Below are 13,562 nucleotides of genomic sequence, written 5' to 3' on the forward strand. Positions count from 1 at the left end.
AGAAAGGTTTGTCAAGCACTGGGACAGGCTGCCCGCAGAAGTGGAGTCACCCTCCCTGAAGGTATTTAAAATTTAAGACATGTAGATAGGGATGCCAAGGGCCATCATTTAGCACTTAGCAGTGCTAGGTTAATATTCAGACTTAATGTTATAGGCATTGTCCAACTAACATGATTCCATGACATGAGCATTTGCAAAGCTGCAGGGGTTTTGCATGGAAATAAAGTATTAAGTGTGGGTACCACACACCAGCCAGAGCTGAGGCTTATGGTCATTTGCCCACTGGCTGGGAAGTAACAGCCCAGAGGACAGGGTGGCAAGGCACAGGCACTTCACATTTGAGCCTGCACATACCTGTGCCCAGGGAAACCTGGTGCTGAGCTAGTGTCCTGCAGCCAACACTGCCCAAATTAAATCAGAAGAGCAGATGCTCCCATATTTTCAGTGCTCCCTCCTTTCTGCAGCCACATGCAACAGTCACTCAATAGTAGCACTGCCCAGCAACTGCAATTGCAGGATACCAGCCAAGCACCTGGCTTGAAGAAGAGGCTGATGAGGCCTCTACCACTCATACCAAGCTGGTGTAACATCACAAGACATGGGTTCAGTCAGGACACCAAGTCTGTAACTTACCTTACATTTCAATATGTTTGCTTCAGGCTAAGGGATAAGAAGAGGAGACAATTTGGAATGAAGCACAGGAGGCACATCTCTAAGAGTGTGATTGAGCTGCAGGGCCTTGGTACAAGATCTGATTTACTCAATTGTTAGAAAAAAAAAGTAAAAAAGCAATTGGCTAGCATGCAACATTACATACATCTTCAGTAAAAAAAAATATGGTTGTGGACACAGGGATTAACCTCAGCCATGGAATTCCTCTCCCTTCTTCCTTCCTGCAAGCACTCCAAGCACAGCACACATACATTGTTGGGGACTGACGCAGGTTACAGCAAAACAGGACACTTGCTGCTGCCAGTGATGTTCATGACCTTAAGAGAAGGCAGCTCAAGACTTATTTGTCACAGTCCTGCTTCATTCAGTGGTACAGAAGTAACACGAACCAGTTTAGGTCCTTTAATCTGTCCAAGACAGGGTGCTGAAGCACAAATGATAAAACATTCTGCATTTTTACAGCAAAAATGCTACAGAAGTTTATAGGAAAAAAAAATTTTGTACATGGGTAAAACATTATAAATTCAAGACAACTCACAGACAAGGGGTAAATTCCCACATCTATCACTTTTTTTTTTTTTAAAAAGTTCTTTGAATAAGCAAGCAGTCAAAATGGCTTGCTCTCTCTTCCTTGAAATGAAAATTTTATCTTCCAAGTGGCTCACAGTACTGCTTTGCATCTTGGAATGTCCTCCGAAGGCTCCGCCAAGAGAAAAGGAGAATAAAAACCCCCGGAGTCCTTTCAGATAGTCTCAGAGAGCAGAAGGGAAAGGAGAGGGGAACTTTATTCAAACTTTATCTTCTTCCCTTGTGGCTTGTGATCTCCACCTCCTCCTCTACCTCCTCGGAAGCCACCTCCTCTACCTAGAAGGAAAATTAGGTCAAGAAGCAGAGTTACAGGTACCTTCCAAACCCATCCTGATTCCTATCAGGTGCTCTCTGGTGGCACCACACCAATCCTTCCTTAGGAGGAAGCCCCCTTAGAACAGCATCATTTGTCTCTTCTTACCTCCAAATCCTCTGCCACCACCTCTGCCACCAAATCCACCTCTTCCTCCTCGGCCTCCACCTCTGCCACCACGACCACCAAATCCACCGCCAAATCCACCGCCACGCTGAAATTCACCCTTTGGTTTGGCAAAATCAAGGATCACTTTGTTTCCATCTATCTCTCCATCCTCCATGGCTTCTTTAGCTGCTTTGGCATCTTCCGGGGAGCTGAAGTCCACAAACCCAAACCTAGGAAACCAGTAAGAGAAAGAAACAAACTCCAGGAGCTGTAGCACCACCTGCAGGTACTCGATCACAATCACCCCTTCAGAAACAACACCTGCAACCAGCCACAGGGGAACCAGGAGACTGTTGTTTGTAGAACAGCAGTGGCTCATCACAATCGATGGAGCACATTGTGAGTTTGCCAGTACTGAACAATTAATATTCTTCTCGTGCGAATCCATCAGCTGCCATGGATTTGGTGGCAGGAAGGAGCTCATTGAGAAGTGAGCACAGGCTGCCCTCTATGAACAGACCCAAAGCTGCAACCTTGTTCTCTGGTCCCATACAATGTAGCTTCAAAGAATCCACCATGTGAGCATTAAAACACCCTGCACTACATGAAGTGCTTAAGGTGAGGTGTTTTGTAGCAACTGAAATAACCCCAGGTGACGTTTAACATACCCTTTAGATGATCCAGTATCTCTGTCTGTGACTATTCTAGCACTTATTGAGCCTTCAAATGATTCCCTCAGCGTTTCCTCCGTAGTATCCTCAGAGAGGCCTCTGACAAACAATGTTTTGCTTTGTTCTGTGGAAAGAGAGAATCAGATTCAGAATATGAGCAAGGGAATCATTAGCTTCTTCACACTGCATCCAGTCTATTGGCTCCTAAAGCTAAGGTGTAAGAAACAGTTCAGACACTTAAAGCTCTTAAATACTTTTTCAGGTCTGCAGTTAGAACCCGATGTCAAACTATCTCCATTAGCACACCTGACACTGTTCAAGAGGATTTTTTTTTCTCTTTCCCCCATTTTTTTTCTTTTAACAGGACGCTTGCATATTGTTAATAAGGATATTAACTGGACAGACACTGCTGGATCAGCACTTGACTATCTAGAGGACTTCGGTAATAGTTTCATCAGCATTTCAGATAATCAGTCATCATATCCAGCATGCTTGCTTACGATGCCAGTCTTTGACTCCACAGGCATACTCTTTTTTTCCAAGCTGCCCCGAGTTTGCATAAATAGCACACTCCTGCCATAGCTTTCTCAGGATCAGATGATCAACCATGGAACACTTACGATTAAATCCTCCTCTTGCATTCATGGTTCCTTTCTGCCATGCTGGTGCACTGAACTCCAGTCTGATGGGTCTGCCTTCAATCTCTGTGTTGTTACAGGAATTCAATGCCTCCTTGGCGTCCTCAGCTGTGGGAAATTCTACAAATGCATACCTATTTGGAGAAGATACCAGTCAGCACACAGGATCTGTGGAGTAAAGTCATTTACAATTCTAACTCAGGAGTGAGGAAAAAGGCACAACGTACCCTTTAGGCCTGCCCTGGTTGTTCTGTGGCATCTTGATGGAAGAAGCTTTCTTAAACAATTCTTGGAGAGTCTCTTCTGAAGCAGCATATGAAAGATTGTTGACAATTAAGGTCTTTGACTCTCCACCTCCTATAGAGAAAAAAAAAGCACTGTAAGTTCATGTCTGGAGGAGAGCTTCCTCTTCCTCTAGGCATATACTCCTCTTTAAGTCAGTGCAGTTGTTCCCTCCTCACTTCAAGGTGAAGGACAAGGCCAAGTGCAACACTGTTTTGGTCACCTAGACTAGTTGCCTCCTCTTTCCCCTTCTCCAACACATTCAGTGGAGACATAGGACACACCAGGGATTCAGAGCACAAGTTAGGCAAAAGGTTCTTCCTTGATGTTTTATGATTTTCCTGCAGTGCTTTGAGTTGTCCATCCCTGAAAACTTCTGAAACAAGTGGAACTAGATCCTAAATATAATTTTCATGCATGTTATTGATAAGAAAAAATACCTTTCTGATGATCTTGATGGCTCTTCTCACCAGTGAAGTCAATGACCATGGTACGACCATCAATCTCTGTGCCCCGCTTCTCCTCCAGAGCTTTATTTGCTTCAGCTTCTGTTTTAAATTCAATATAGGCCATCCTACAGCACAGAACAGAACATAAAAAAATGTTTTCTTTCAGTAAAGACTAAATTAATAGGGCAATGCTTCAAAAACTCTTATTTTCAGTACACCTAATGCAGCAGATCCCTTAGAGGTACATTAAGGACATAAGTTTATCAAAATATGGCAAGAGTCTGAGAAAAAGCCAACACCCAACAGTCCTCAGTGACATACCCTTTGCTGCTCCCCTCCTTGTTCATTACTATTCGGACTTCTGTTGCATTTTCAAACACCTCTCTGATTTCATCTTCAGTTATGCGGTAGGGCAGGTTCTTCACAAAGAGTGTTCGAGCATCTCTCTCTGCAAAGGGGGAAAAAAAAGCTTCCTTCACATTACCAGCTAAAAATCCCTTTAGCTACCCTGCCTGTTCACTGAGAACCAGAGTGAGCTGATCCAGCAGAAAGTAAGCTACAATAGGCATTTAAATTTTCCAAGGCTGAAAAAGTGAAGTACAACGGCCTAATTAACCATCATAATAGCTGTATTATTATGACAATTAATTAGGGCACTGCTGTACTTTTCTTAACCCTGTCCTAAAGCTCCAGGAAGAGCTACATTTCTCCTCAGATCCCCCAATATGCACTCTTTGTTTGGATTATGTTTTCAGATACACTGGTCTGAACTTGCCTGTCCATATATTAGCATTTGAGCCAAAACAGATAGATCTGTCTTAAAAGAGCAGAACAGCAGCCACCATTAACACTGCAGGCCTGCTCCAAGGCCCAGTTATGTCAGGTCTTCTTTGGTGTGTACAGGCATTCACATACCTTTCTTATTTTCTTTAATTGTTTCCTTGCTCTTTGCTTTTTCCAGTTTGATTTCAGAACCCATTAATTTCTTTCCATTCATCTGGAGAGCTTTATCCAAATCTTCAGCAGATGAGAAGTCTACATAGCCAAATCGCCTGCAAGAAAAGTAACACAAGCATTTAAGTTGATCCATCTCTTCCAGCAGGTAACACAAACAGAAACCCAGAAACAGAGAGGTCCCCACTGGCCAAGTCAAAGCTTTAATGCAATAAATGCTAACTGGCCCACAGCCAGCACAACAGTAGAGAAGATCAGCTCTGTACTGAAGCAAAAGGACTCCTTCCAGTGAGACCCATCTGAAAAAGCTGCAAGCCACCCAGTACTATACCCTTATCAGTACCATGCCTATCAAAGCAACCACCCTGGCATCTTGAAGGCAATCAGCATCAGCCCAGCTACATCTCTCTAAACAAATTCCCACCAGGCAGCAAAATCCTACTGAGGAACTCACTTGGAAGAACCAATTCTGACATCCATAATTTCTATATTCTTCTTCCCGAAGAATTCTCTGATGCCACTCTTCAGTTCTTCAAACTCCTTGTTGGGGGACAAATTTCCCACAAAGACAGAGAAGGTTGAAGTGGGTCCTGTTGCTGAAAAATAAGAAAGTTGTTTTTATAAGGCAGTTAAAAGACTGGAAGTCAGATTCCAAACAGCTTTAGCACATCAGTTTCTGCTTAGAAGTGACATCACAGTTCAGTATTAAGTCCCTTATAATCATCATCTGTGCAGGGGGAAAAAAAAAAGTCATTACTCAGCATCCTGTCCCTTCAGCTGTGTCCCACCCAACACATGTCATTTGATGACCACACACCTACCTTCTGTCTTCTTTTTCTTGGCCTCTGGTGCACTTTTATTGGCCATTTCTTTCTTCCTCTTTCCAGGTGCTTCCTTGACTGGTTCTGTAATAAAAAACCAAAACCAGCACTGTAATAATTGTACAGAATTGTGTTTCCTACAGTGGATATACAGAAGAGGATTGATCCTTATACCAGTCATAAGCAATACTTTCTGCTCAGGCATCTTTCCAATTATTGGAGAGTTATGGTCACAAAAACATTGAAACTTACTTTCATCCTCACTTTCCTCCTCGGCATCATCTTCATCCTCCTCCTCTTCATCCTCATCTTCCTCATCATCTTCTTCATCTTCCTCATCTTCAGATTCTGCCTTAGCTTTCACTGGTGCAGCCTTTGCTAGAGTAGTTTTCTTCACCTGAACAGGGGTTGTGTCCATGGCTTCATCTTCAGACTCTGAAACAAGATGAGCACAAGATTTCAGACACATTCAAGATTAAGTCCCCTTTGAAACTAAGAACAGAAAAGCTCAAGGTGAAAAAGTGTTCTTTGTAACTTGTGAAGACTGAATGTTCTCAAAAAGCAAATTTACTATATTTAGTGCTTATAAAAGCTGCCCTTTCCTCAAGGTTTCATGGTTTAAAAACCAATACCCTAAGATTAAAAAGAAGTTTTACCAGCACTAGGGAAACGAACACCTCCTCAACCACTTCTGATGGACACTGGTAAGTTAAAACCAGCTGGGCAATACATGAAGACACCCACACTCTGCATCATTCCCATTAATCCTTTCAGTTCCCCATGTTCCTTATATGCATTTATTAGTTTACATCTTCTAATTTTTTAAAAAAGTCAGATGTTGTTCTGCTAAATCCCACATACCATCATCATCTTCATCCTCCTCATCCTCCTCATCATCCTCTTCTTCAGATTCCTGCTTTGCTATCACAACTGCAGGCTTTTTGGCTGGTACTGCTGCAGGTTTTTTGGCTGCAGGCTTCACAGGCATCGGTGGTTCCTCATCTGCAAAAACAGTACAGCAAATGGTTATTTAGCCTTTAACCTTACTACAAAGTACTTGACTTCACTATATGGAATAGATAATCTATACATTTGGGAAGTTTTAAGTCTCAGCTTGATAGGATGCCAAGACATAAAGATAAACAATAATATTAGAAGGGTTGGACCAAATGATCCTTGAGGTCTCTTCCAACCTGACATTCTATGAAATTTCTAGTATATAAACTACCACAGTAAAGTTCCTTTTTTTTTCCCCACAAGATTTTTGCAAAGATAAAACAAAACAAAACAAAACAAAAGTTTAGGAAACTAGATGATGTTTCATATGCTGTGTGTAATGCAGCTGCAGCCCAAATTCTCCCTTCACCAGTTCCCCAAATTTCCTTCCTCACTGCCTTTTAGTCAATTAATCCCTCTCCAGACTATATAACCACATTAATTTTTCAATTCCAAACATACTCAAATGCAACAACTTGACTGAAACAGCTTCAGTCAACTTATACAAGGATGGACACATCTTTTAAGTCACTTACCAGATTCCTCATCATCTTCATCATCCTCATCTTCCTCATCCTCCTCCTCCTCCTCCTCCTCCTCGCTCTCTTCTTTCTTGGCATTCTTCCCATTTTTTGCTCCTTTGGTTAGGACAGCAGCCTTTTTAGGTGATGGAACAACAGCCTTTTTAGCAGGAGTGGCCACAGGTTTCTTAGCAGGGGTCACTGCCTTTTTGGCAGGGGTGGCAGCCTTTCTTGCAGGGGTGGCTGCCTTCTTGGCTGGTGTAACTGCTACTTTTTGTTGTTTCTTCTGAGGGATCATCTGAAATACACATCAATGTAAACTCTTATGCTGCCTCTGAAAAACTATGACTTCCATATCAGACAAATATCAGGCAACTGCAACCTAAAGCATGTTCTTCTGACAGACTTAAAATTAATTGTTAAAGTAACCAAGTTATTAAGAAACCGTAAAGTTTACAGTAAGATTACCCACAATTTCAACAGATCTCTCATGGAAAATTAAAGCATCCTGAAGCAAGAGCAGTGACCTCAAGTAGCATTCAGCAGCCTGAAATTTTCAGTCTTGCATATTACTCTGTGTGATAATAACCTTTTGCTGATGCTCCACTGGAATCATTATTCATCCACTTGCTCACCAGTACTAGGAACAGCTATAATATCCCAGCAGTCCTTCCAAATACTTCAAGTACAAACTATCAGCTGGTTTTACCCACCCTGCTTTCCTCAGTTGCAAGCCTGTTTATTTGTCAGCCAAGCCAGCAGATGCTAATTGTTCGTTAAGAGCCACTTTCTTTGTGCCTTCCAACCCCCATGACCCTTTCACAACACGTGCACACTTTTGATTTCATTCCCAGCCTCATCACCTCGTCTCCGCTGCTTTCCTCTAGCTCAGAGGACTCTTCTTCCTCGCTCTCCTCAACCTTTTTGGGAGGAGGAGCCATTTTTTTCTGTTTCATCTGATTCTTGGGAGTCTGAAAGAGAGAGCCAGCTGTTAGGCAGCGTTTTATTTCCCTGCCGGGAAGCAGGCACCACATTTAAGACTCCGAATCCCCCCGACCCCCCCAGCGCTGCTACCGGCGGACAATTGTCCCCATCACGCGGCCGCCCCAACCCCGCCGCCGGGGGGGCTGTGCGGGGCCCGGCGAAGGGACTGCTCGGCCCGGGGGGTCTGTTCGGGTCCGGGGAGGGGGTGCTGCCCCCCCCACCTCCCTTCCCGCTCCCCCCGGGACGGGCGGGAGGCACCGCGCGCTCCCACGTGCTCGATCTCCCCGGAGCACCACGTGGCCGCGTAGCCCCGCCCACCCGCTCCCCCTCCCGGGCCGCGCGCTCGCACGCGGCGCTGCCTCCCACCCCCCCACCCCGCGCGCGCCCCCCCACAGGCACCGCGGACACCGCCCCCCCCTCGCCCCTTCCCTCCCCACCGCCCCGCTCCCCCTGCGGCGGCAACACAGACGGGAACGGGACGATCCAGGGTCCCAAAAGGCTCCCACCACCCGCCCCGGCCCCTCCCCTCGCCGCCATCTTCCCGGGGAGGCCTGCACACCGCCGAGCGCCCCGAGGAGACGGCGGCGGGAAAGCAGCCAGGATCCCCCTTCCCTCTTCTTTCTCCCCCATCCTCCCCCACATCTCCGTCCGCCCGCCCCAGCATGGCGGCCGCCGCTCGCTTCCCGCCCGCCGCCTCCGCGCCGCCCCGCCTGCCGCCCTCACCTTGGCGATCTTCACCATGATGGCGGCGATGGCTCGCAGCGCAGGGGCGGAGGCCGAGTTGTCTCAAGAAAAGGGTGGGCACCTCCGGCGGGGTAGCGGCGAGGTGCGGATCGGGCCCCGGGCGGTCGGCGGGAGCGGCGGCGATGCGCTGGCGACCCGGACCGGGGACTGAAAGGAAAGACCGATCGCAGGCCCCTTCCGCTCGCTTGCCTTGCCCTCCGCTTCGCCCCGCCCCCTCCGCCCCCGCCTCACCCAATCACCGCGCTCGCTGCCCCGACCGGCCAATCGCTGCCCCCGCCCCCCGATAACCTTCGCCAATCAGCGGCGCTTTGCGATCAGCCAACGGGAAAGCGCGTTACAGCCGCCGGCGAGAGCGAGTCCGGTGGGGTGGGGGCCGAGAGCGAGGGGACGCCCCGCCCGCCAGGCAGGAATCGGCTTCAGCCAATGAGAGGGCGGCATCTCGGCGCTTGCGCCCTGATTGGGCAGCGGGGCGGAGGGAGGGGGGCGTGGCCGGGGCCGCGGGAGCGCACGTGGCGGTCAGAGGGCCACGTGGGGGAGTCGGGATGGGACGGGGAGGGTGCCCGGGGGTCCCCATCCCGGGCGGGGGGTCCTGGCGTTTGGGACTGGGGATTGTCCGGGGGCTGTGCGAGGGTTTCCGGGGGTGTCGGAGTCGGGAGGAGGGTCCGGGGATGCTGGAGCGGGGCAGGGGGTCCAGCCGTCCCTGGGCCAGACGGGGGATCCGGGAGTCCCAAGGCTGGGGAGAGTCCGGGGTCCAAGGGGGGAGTCCTGGGGGTTGGGAGAGAATCTGGGGATTCCAGGGCCGTGAGGGTGGTCCTGGGGACGGTGGCCAACATGGCAGCCGCTCTGAAGGGCCACCAGGCTGGCTTCCCAGGCCGGCTGTGCATCAGCTCAGCTCCGGGGACGGAACTCGGCCTGAGCACGCTTCTGCCTCTTTGACCTTGGCATGGAGCGTCCCCATCGCTGCCTCTGCCATGCCCCCTCCCCGACCCCTGGGAGGCACTAAGCCCCCTGGGGCATCTCGAAGCATCCCTGGTTGCTGTGCAGCTGCTGAGGTTGCAGTTGGCGCAGGAGCACCCTGCAGCTCCTGCCCTGCACTGGCTCCCAGTAGGGAGAAATGCTTAATGCTGGAGAAGAAATCTGCCTGTGCTTGCCTGGTGGATGCTTTTGAGCTCACACATTGAAAAAAGACATCAGCTTTCTCCCTGTCAAATTTTACCCCAGTGGCTATAAAGTCAGGGTGGGAATGACTCCAGGGCAGAATGCAGCACCCATGTTTAACTTGCCAGTCTGCTGGCAAGGCTGAGAGTGCCTCCCTGCTTGTCCTGACATAGTGTTCCCCAAGGACCTCTGTAGATGGAGCTTCACTGCTCCCTTACATCCTCTCCCATTTCAAACTGGGTATCCAGTCCCTTTGCCAGTTCCAAGGGGCCCCTGACTCAGGCACAGGGAACTATTGCTGTTTGTCCTGAGGTCTGCTGGAAAGAAGCCCCTAAGTTGGGGAACAGATCCTAGGGAGCCCTAAAAAAAAAAGCCCAAACCAGTTTCTCAATGAATGCAGCCCCACAGCGCCCGGGTGGCCTTCATGGGACAGTCCTGAGTTGCTCAGTGCCACCTGAAAGCAAGGGACACACTGTGGGTGAGGCAACATACCTGGCTCCTAGGCTGTCCTAGTGCCTAGGAGCACTCTGTTTGTTGAGTGAGGAAAGGCAGTTTCCAGGCAGGCAGAGCCATAGCTGAGGGCTTTCAGCCAGGGAGAAGTGATGGGATTAGTCAGCCTCTCCTGGAGTAAGATGATAGGGACTGCAGGGATTGCCACCATCAGCTGGTACAGGGAGGGTGCTGGGACAGCAGAGGACACTGCCCATGTCCCAGCACTGGTCACATCACAGGCAGATGGGGATCCCACCTGGGGAAACCCTTGTGTAGGGCAGCAGGACTCTGCAGGTCACACAGCAATGCCTGCTTCATGTCCTGCCACCTCCAGGTGCCCCGAGGAATCAGTGACACAGACCCAGGATTGCCTGTGGGGATGCAGGGTGATGGAGACAGAGGATGTAGAGGCCTGGCAGAAATTTTTAACTGTCTGAAGCAAGAACTGTTGGATCCTCATCATCCCTGCACGCGGAGCAAAAAAATCCTACATTATTACTTACACAACTCTGCTGCCAGTGCTGGGACTGGCCTTGGTTCCTCTCCATGCTGCAGGATGGCTGGTGTGACACAGGAAGGAGACAACTGTTGCTTCAGCCAGGGGCAGTTTTGGCAGCTGGGACATTACATGTGCCTGCTAACAGTGCCAGTAATGGGCTCAGCAAAGGGCTGGGCTGGCAGCTGCCTGGTCTCAGTTCCCAGCCCTTGCAGGAGACATCTTGGCATGACCTGTGCTCCATCTCCTCTCCAGCAGTGTGCTCAGCACTGGGAAGTTGTCCTCAGCTCTGGCACCTCCAAGGCTGCAGCAGGACCTGCGTGTGGAGAGATCTTAATTAGTTCTGCTTTGATCCGTGCACTGTGTTCATCCAGGCCCTGCTGAGCAGGTCTGGATACAGCCCGACCCTGGCAGCTGCTGCTGTGGCTGTAGAGGGCCAGGGTGCCACAGGGAAGGCAGATGCTGGCTTTTAGGCTGGGATGGTCCCTGTAGATCACCTGTGGTCAAGACATCTGGGCAGGATGCTGGAGTAGCTTTCTCTGGGGACACACAACATCCCAAGGTGGTCCCACACTGCCCTGCTCCTCCACAAGCACTGCCAGGAATTCCAGGGCCAAGGAAGAGCTGCAGGGCAGCATCATTGAGAAGAAATTTGCCCCAAAGAGCAGGTTTAACAGCTCTGATTTGTGGAGTAAATGTATGTTAGGTGCTTTTACGGCATGTCTGCAGCCTGGGGGTATTGATCTAATTCCAGAGGGAATTGAGTTGGTTTACTAGAGGCCCCAGGAGGGATTTGCCAAGGATTCACAGTTTCTGGCAAAGCAGAGACTCGAGAGAAGTCTCGAGAAGCAGAGACTGTGCTTCTCCCCAGCCTGGCAGTGTTCGGGACACTGTCCCCAGCTGCCAGTGCCCCGGCGTTGGGAGGGAGCCAGGCAAGATGGGGACACCCCCACAGGGGCTGTAGCTGCGACTGTCCCCAAGCGTTCTGCTCAGCCTGTGCCTCGTCACGGCCTCATCTTTCCACTAGATGGTGACAAAAGGCTGCAGCACCTGTCCCGAGTGGGACTCTAAGGGTTCCCCGGGCTCCCCGGAACACATCTCTGTGGGCACAGCTGAGCAGGAGATCCTGCCCTGCCCTGCCTGCTGCACCTCCCCCTGGAGACCTCAGGACACGGGAGTGGGATGAACCGGACATTTGGTACCCACCAGATAAAAGCTGCAGCAAAGCACAGTTGGGAGAGGTGAAGTTTTACCTGTGGTTTGTGAAAAACTATCAGGGACCTCCAACCAAGCAATCCCCCAGGTGCTCAGGGAGAGGAAAAACAAGCTGGAAAAGCCACCAAGTGTGACGTCAAGTTTTCCAGACTTGCTTCGCTGGCATCACAGCTTACCTGCTACATGGTCTAAGCAGTGACCTGATGCGGGCATGGCATGGTGAAGGTGACTGAAAAAAAAAAGCAAATTTATACATTCCATGTCTAGGTGCTGCTTAAAACCTCTTAGGCATCCCCATGTCCCACCAGAAAAGCCCCTTCCCCTGCCACTGGTGCCCACCTCACCCTATCATGCTGCTCCCTACCATTCACAGCCATCCAGAGCCACTGCAGCAGGCATCATGGAGCAGCTGATGGATGGACAGCCAGCAGGGCTGGACACACAGGGCTTGTCCTTCTTCTTCACTTCCAATACCTGGCAAGTGGAGAAAACATCTTCCAGGCCCTGATTAATGCAGGGCATCAAATGAGCCAAGCCTGTGTGGTACCTTAATTAAGTCTTTTCTTCATTACCCATCTGGCTGTGCCAAGAGGAGAGCCCTCGAGAATGATGACCATGAAGTGGACACAGGGCTTGCTGTGACAAATAGATTTAATTTGAGTGGCCACATGCCAGCCCATGTCCTGCACCTTGAAACAAGCAGTTTAGGACACAGTGGGCTGCAAGGATGAAAGTCAGTGATGCTTAGCAGGAGGAATAAATGAAGCCCTAGAAAAAACCAGTGCCAGGGAGACAAGAGGGACTGAAATAAAGAGAACTTGCAGTAGGTGTGAGATAAAGAAGTGAAGGCAGGTTAAGGATATTTTTGGAGCAATTCAGGTGGTGAGAGGGGAGCCTGGGAGCACCTGCCTCTCTCCACCAGGATGGAGAAAGTTGGTGAGATGGGGGCAGGCCCATGGAGCATGGGGCTTTGCCTTCACTTTTTGCCTTCACATTGTACCTACTGGAAGCTCCCTCTGCTCTATTGGGCTATTTCTACCTGCTCTGGCCTCTGCAGCAAGCTCCATCAAATGGACATTAAAAATAAGGGCTGAAAGTACTTCCCCAGGCTGGGTGGTTCTCAGGCTATTTGTGCCTCATCCCATCAGTCCATCACCCTCTTTCATTTACAGCTCTTGCTGTGCAATATCCCACTGGCAGGCCGAAACCACTGCTTTCAATCTTTTTATGACTGTAGTTAAAAATAAGATGTGGAGCAATAATTTTCCCACTGTCAGTGTTGCCAAACCCAAAACTTGGTCCTGAATGACCCAGCAGTGTCTCATTAAGGCAGGCAAATGTGTGACCATGACATCTGCATCCTGAGAGGAAGGCAAGAACAGGGTTTCTTGAGGCAAAGTCCTCTCTTTCCTGTCCCTTACAAGCCATCAGCTCAGCTCCCTGTGCACAGGGAAGGAGGC

General features: G+C 49.6%; 1 protein-coding gene and 2 non-coding genes across 4 annotated transcripts; all 3 read right to left on the reverse strand.

Moving 5' to 3' along the window:
- Window positions 1–1,053: 1,053 nt before the first annotated feature.
- Window positions 1,054–8,886, reverse strand: NCL (nucleolin). Of its 2 annotated transcripts, XM_071752440.1 has the most exons (15): window positions 8,721–8,886; window positions 7,877–7,984; window positions 7,029–7,311; window positions 6,358–6,498; window positions 5,749–5,931; window positions 5,491–5,580; window positions 5,130–5,265; window positions 4,637–4,773; window positions 4,043–4,169; window positions 3,713–3,846; window positions 3,218–3,347; window positions 2,973–3,124; window positions 2,350–2,476; window positions 1,682–1,911; window positions 1,054–1,536 (listed from the first exon to the last, which is right to left on the reverse strand). In XM_071752440.1, coding segments are annotated over exons 1-7 (825 nt in total). In that variant the 5' UTR covers window positions 8,739–8,886; the 3' UTR covers window positions 1,054–1,536; window positions 1,682–1,911; window positions 2,350–2,476; window positions 2,973–3,124; window positions 3,218–3,347; window positions 3,713–3,846; window positions 4,043–4,169; window positions 4,637–4,773; window positions 5,130–5,263. The 2 variants fall into 2 exon arrangements, with proteins under 2 accessions (XP_071608541.1, XP_071608540.1); XM_071752439.1 differs by lacking the exons at window positions 5,749–5,931; window positions 6,358–6,498; window positions 7,029–7,311; window positions 7,877–7,984; window positions 8,721–8,886.
- Window positions 2,762–2,838, reverse strand: LOC139800183 (small nucleolar RNA SNORD20). Its single transcript, XR_011727624.1, has one exon. It is a non-coding gene; the product is annotated as a small nucleolar RNA SNORD20 (small nucleolar RNA).
- Window positions 5,340–5,409, reverse strand: LOC139800182 (small nucleolar RNA SNORD82). Its single transcript, XR_011727623.1, has one exon. It is a non-coding gene; the product is annotated as a small nucleolar RNA SNORD82 (small nucleolar RNA).
- Window positions 8,887–13,562: the final 4,676 nt, after the last annotated feature.

The sequence above is a fragment of the Heliangelus exortis genome, chromosome 9 (assembly GCF_036169615.1).
Source record: "Heliangelus exortis chromosome 9, bHelExo1.hap1, whole genome shotgun sequence".
NCBI lineage: Eukaryota > Metazoa > Chordata > Aves > Apodiformes > Trochilidae > Heliangelus > Heliangelus exortis.

Excerpts from the sequence above, each read along its gene's own strand:
- NCL (XM_071752439.1), bottom strand. The coding sequence starts at position 5,155 with ATGGATGTCAGAATTGGTTCTTCCAA. Across the intron at positions 4,170-4,636 it reads AATTAAAGAAAATAAGAAAG|AGAGAGATGCTCGAACACTC; the intron begins GTATGTGAATGC and ends CCCCCTTTGCAG. Across the intron at positions 3,348-3,712 it reads CCATCAAGATCATCAGAAAG|GAGGTGGAGAGTCAAAGACC; the intron begins GTATTTTTTCTT and ends TTTTCTCTATAG.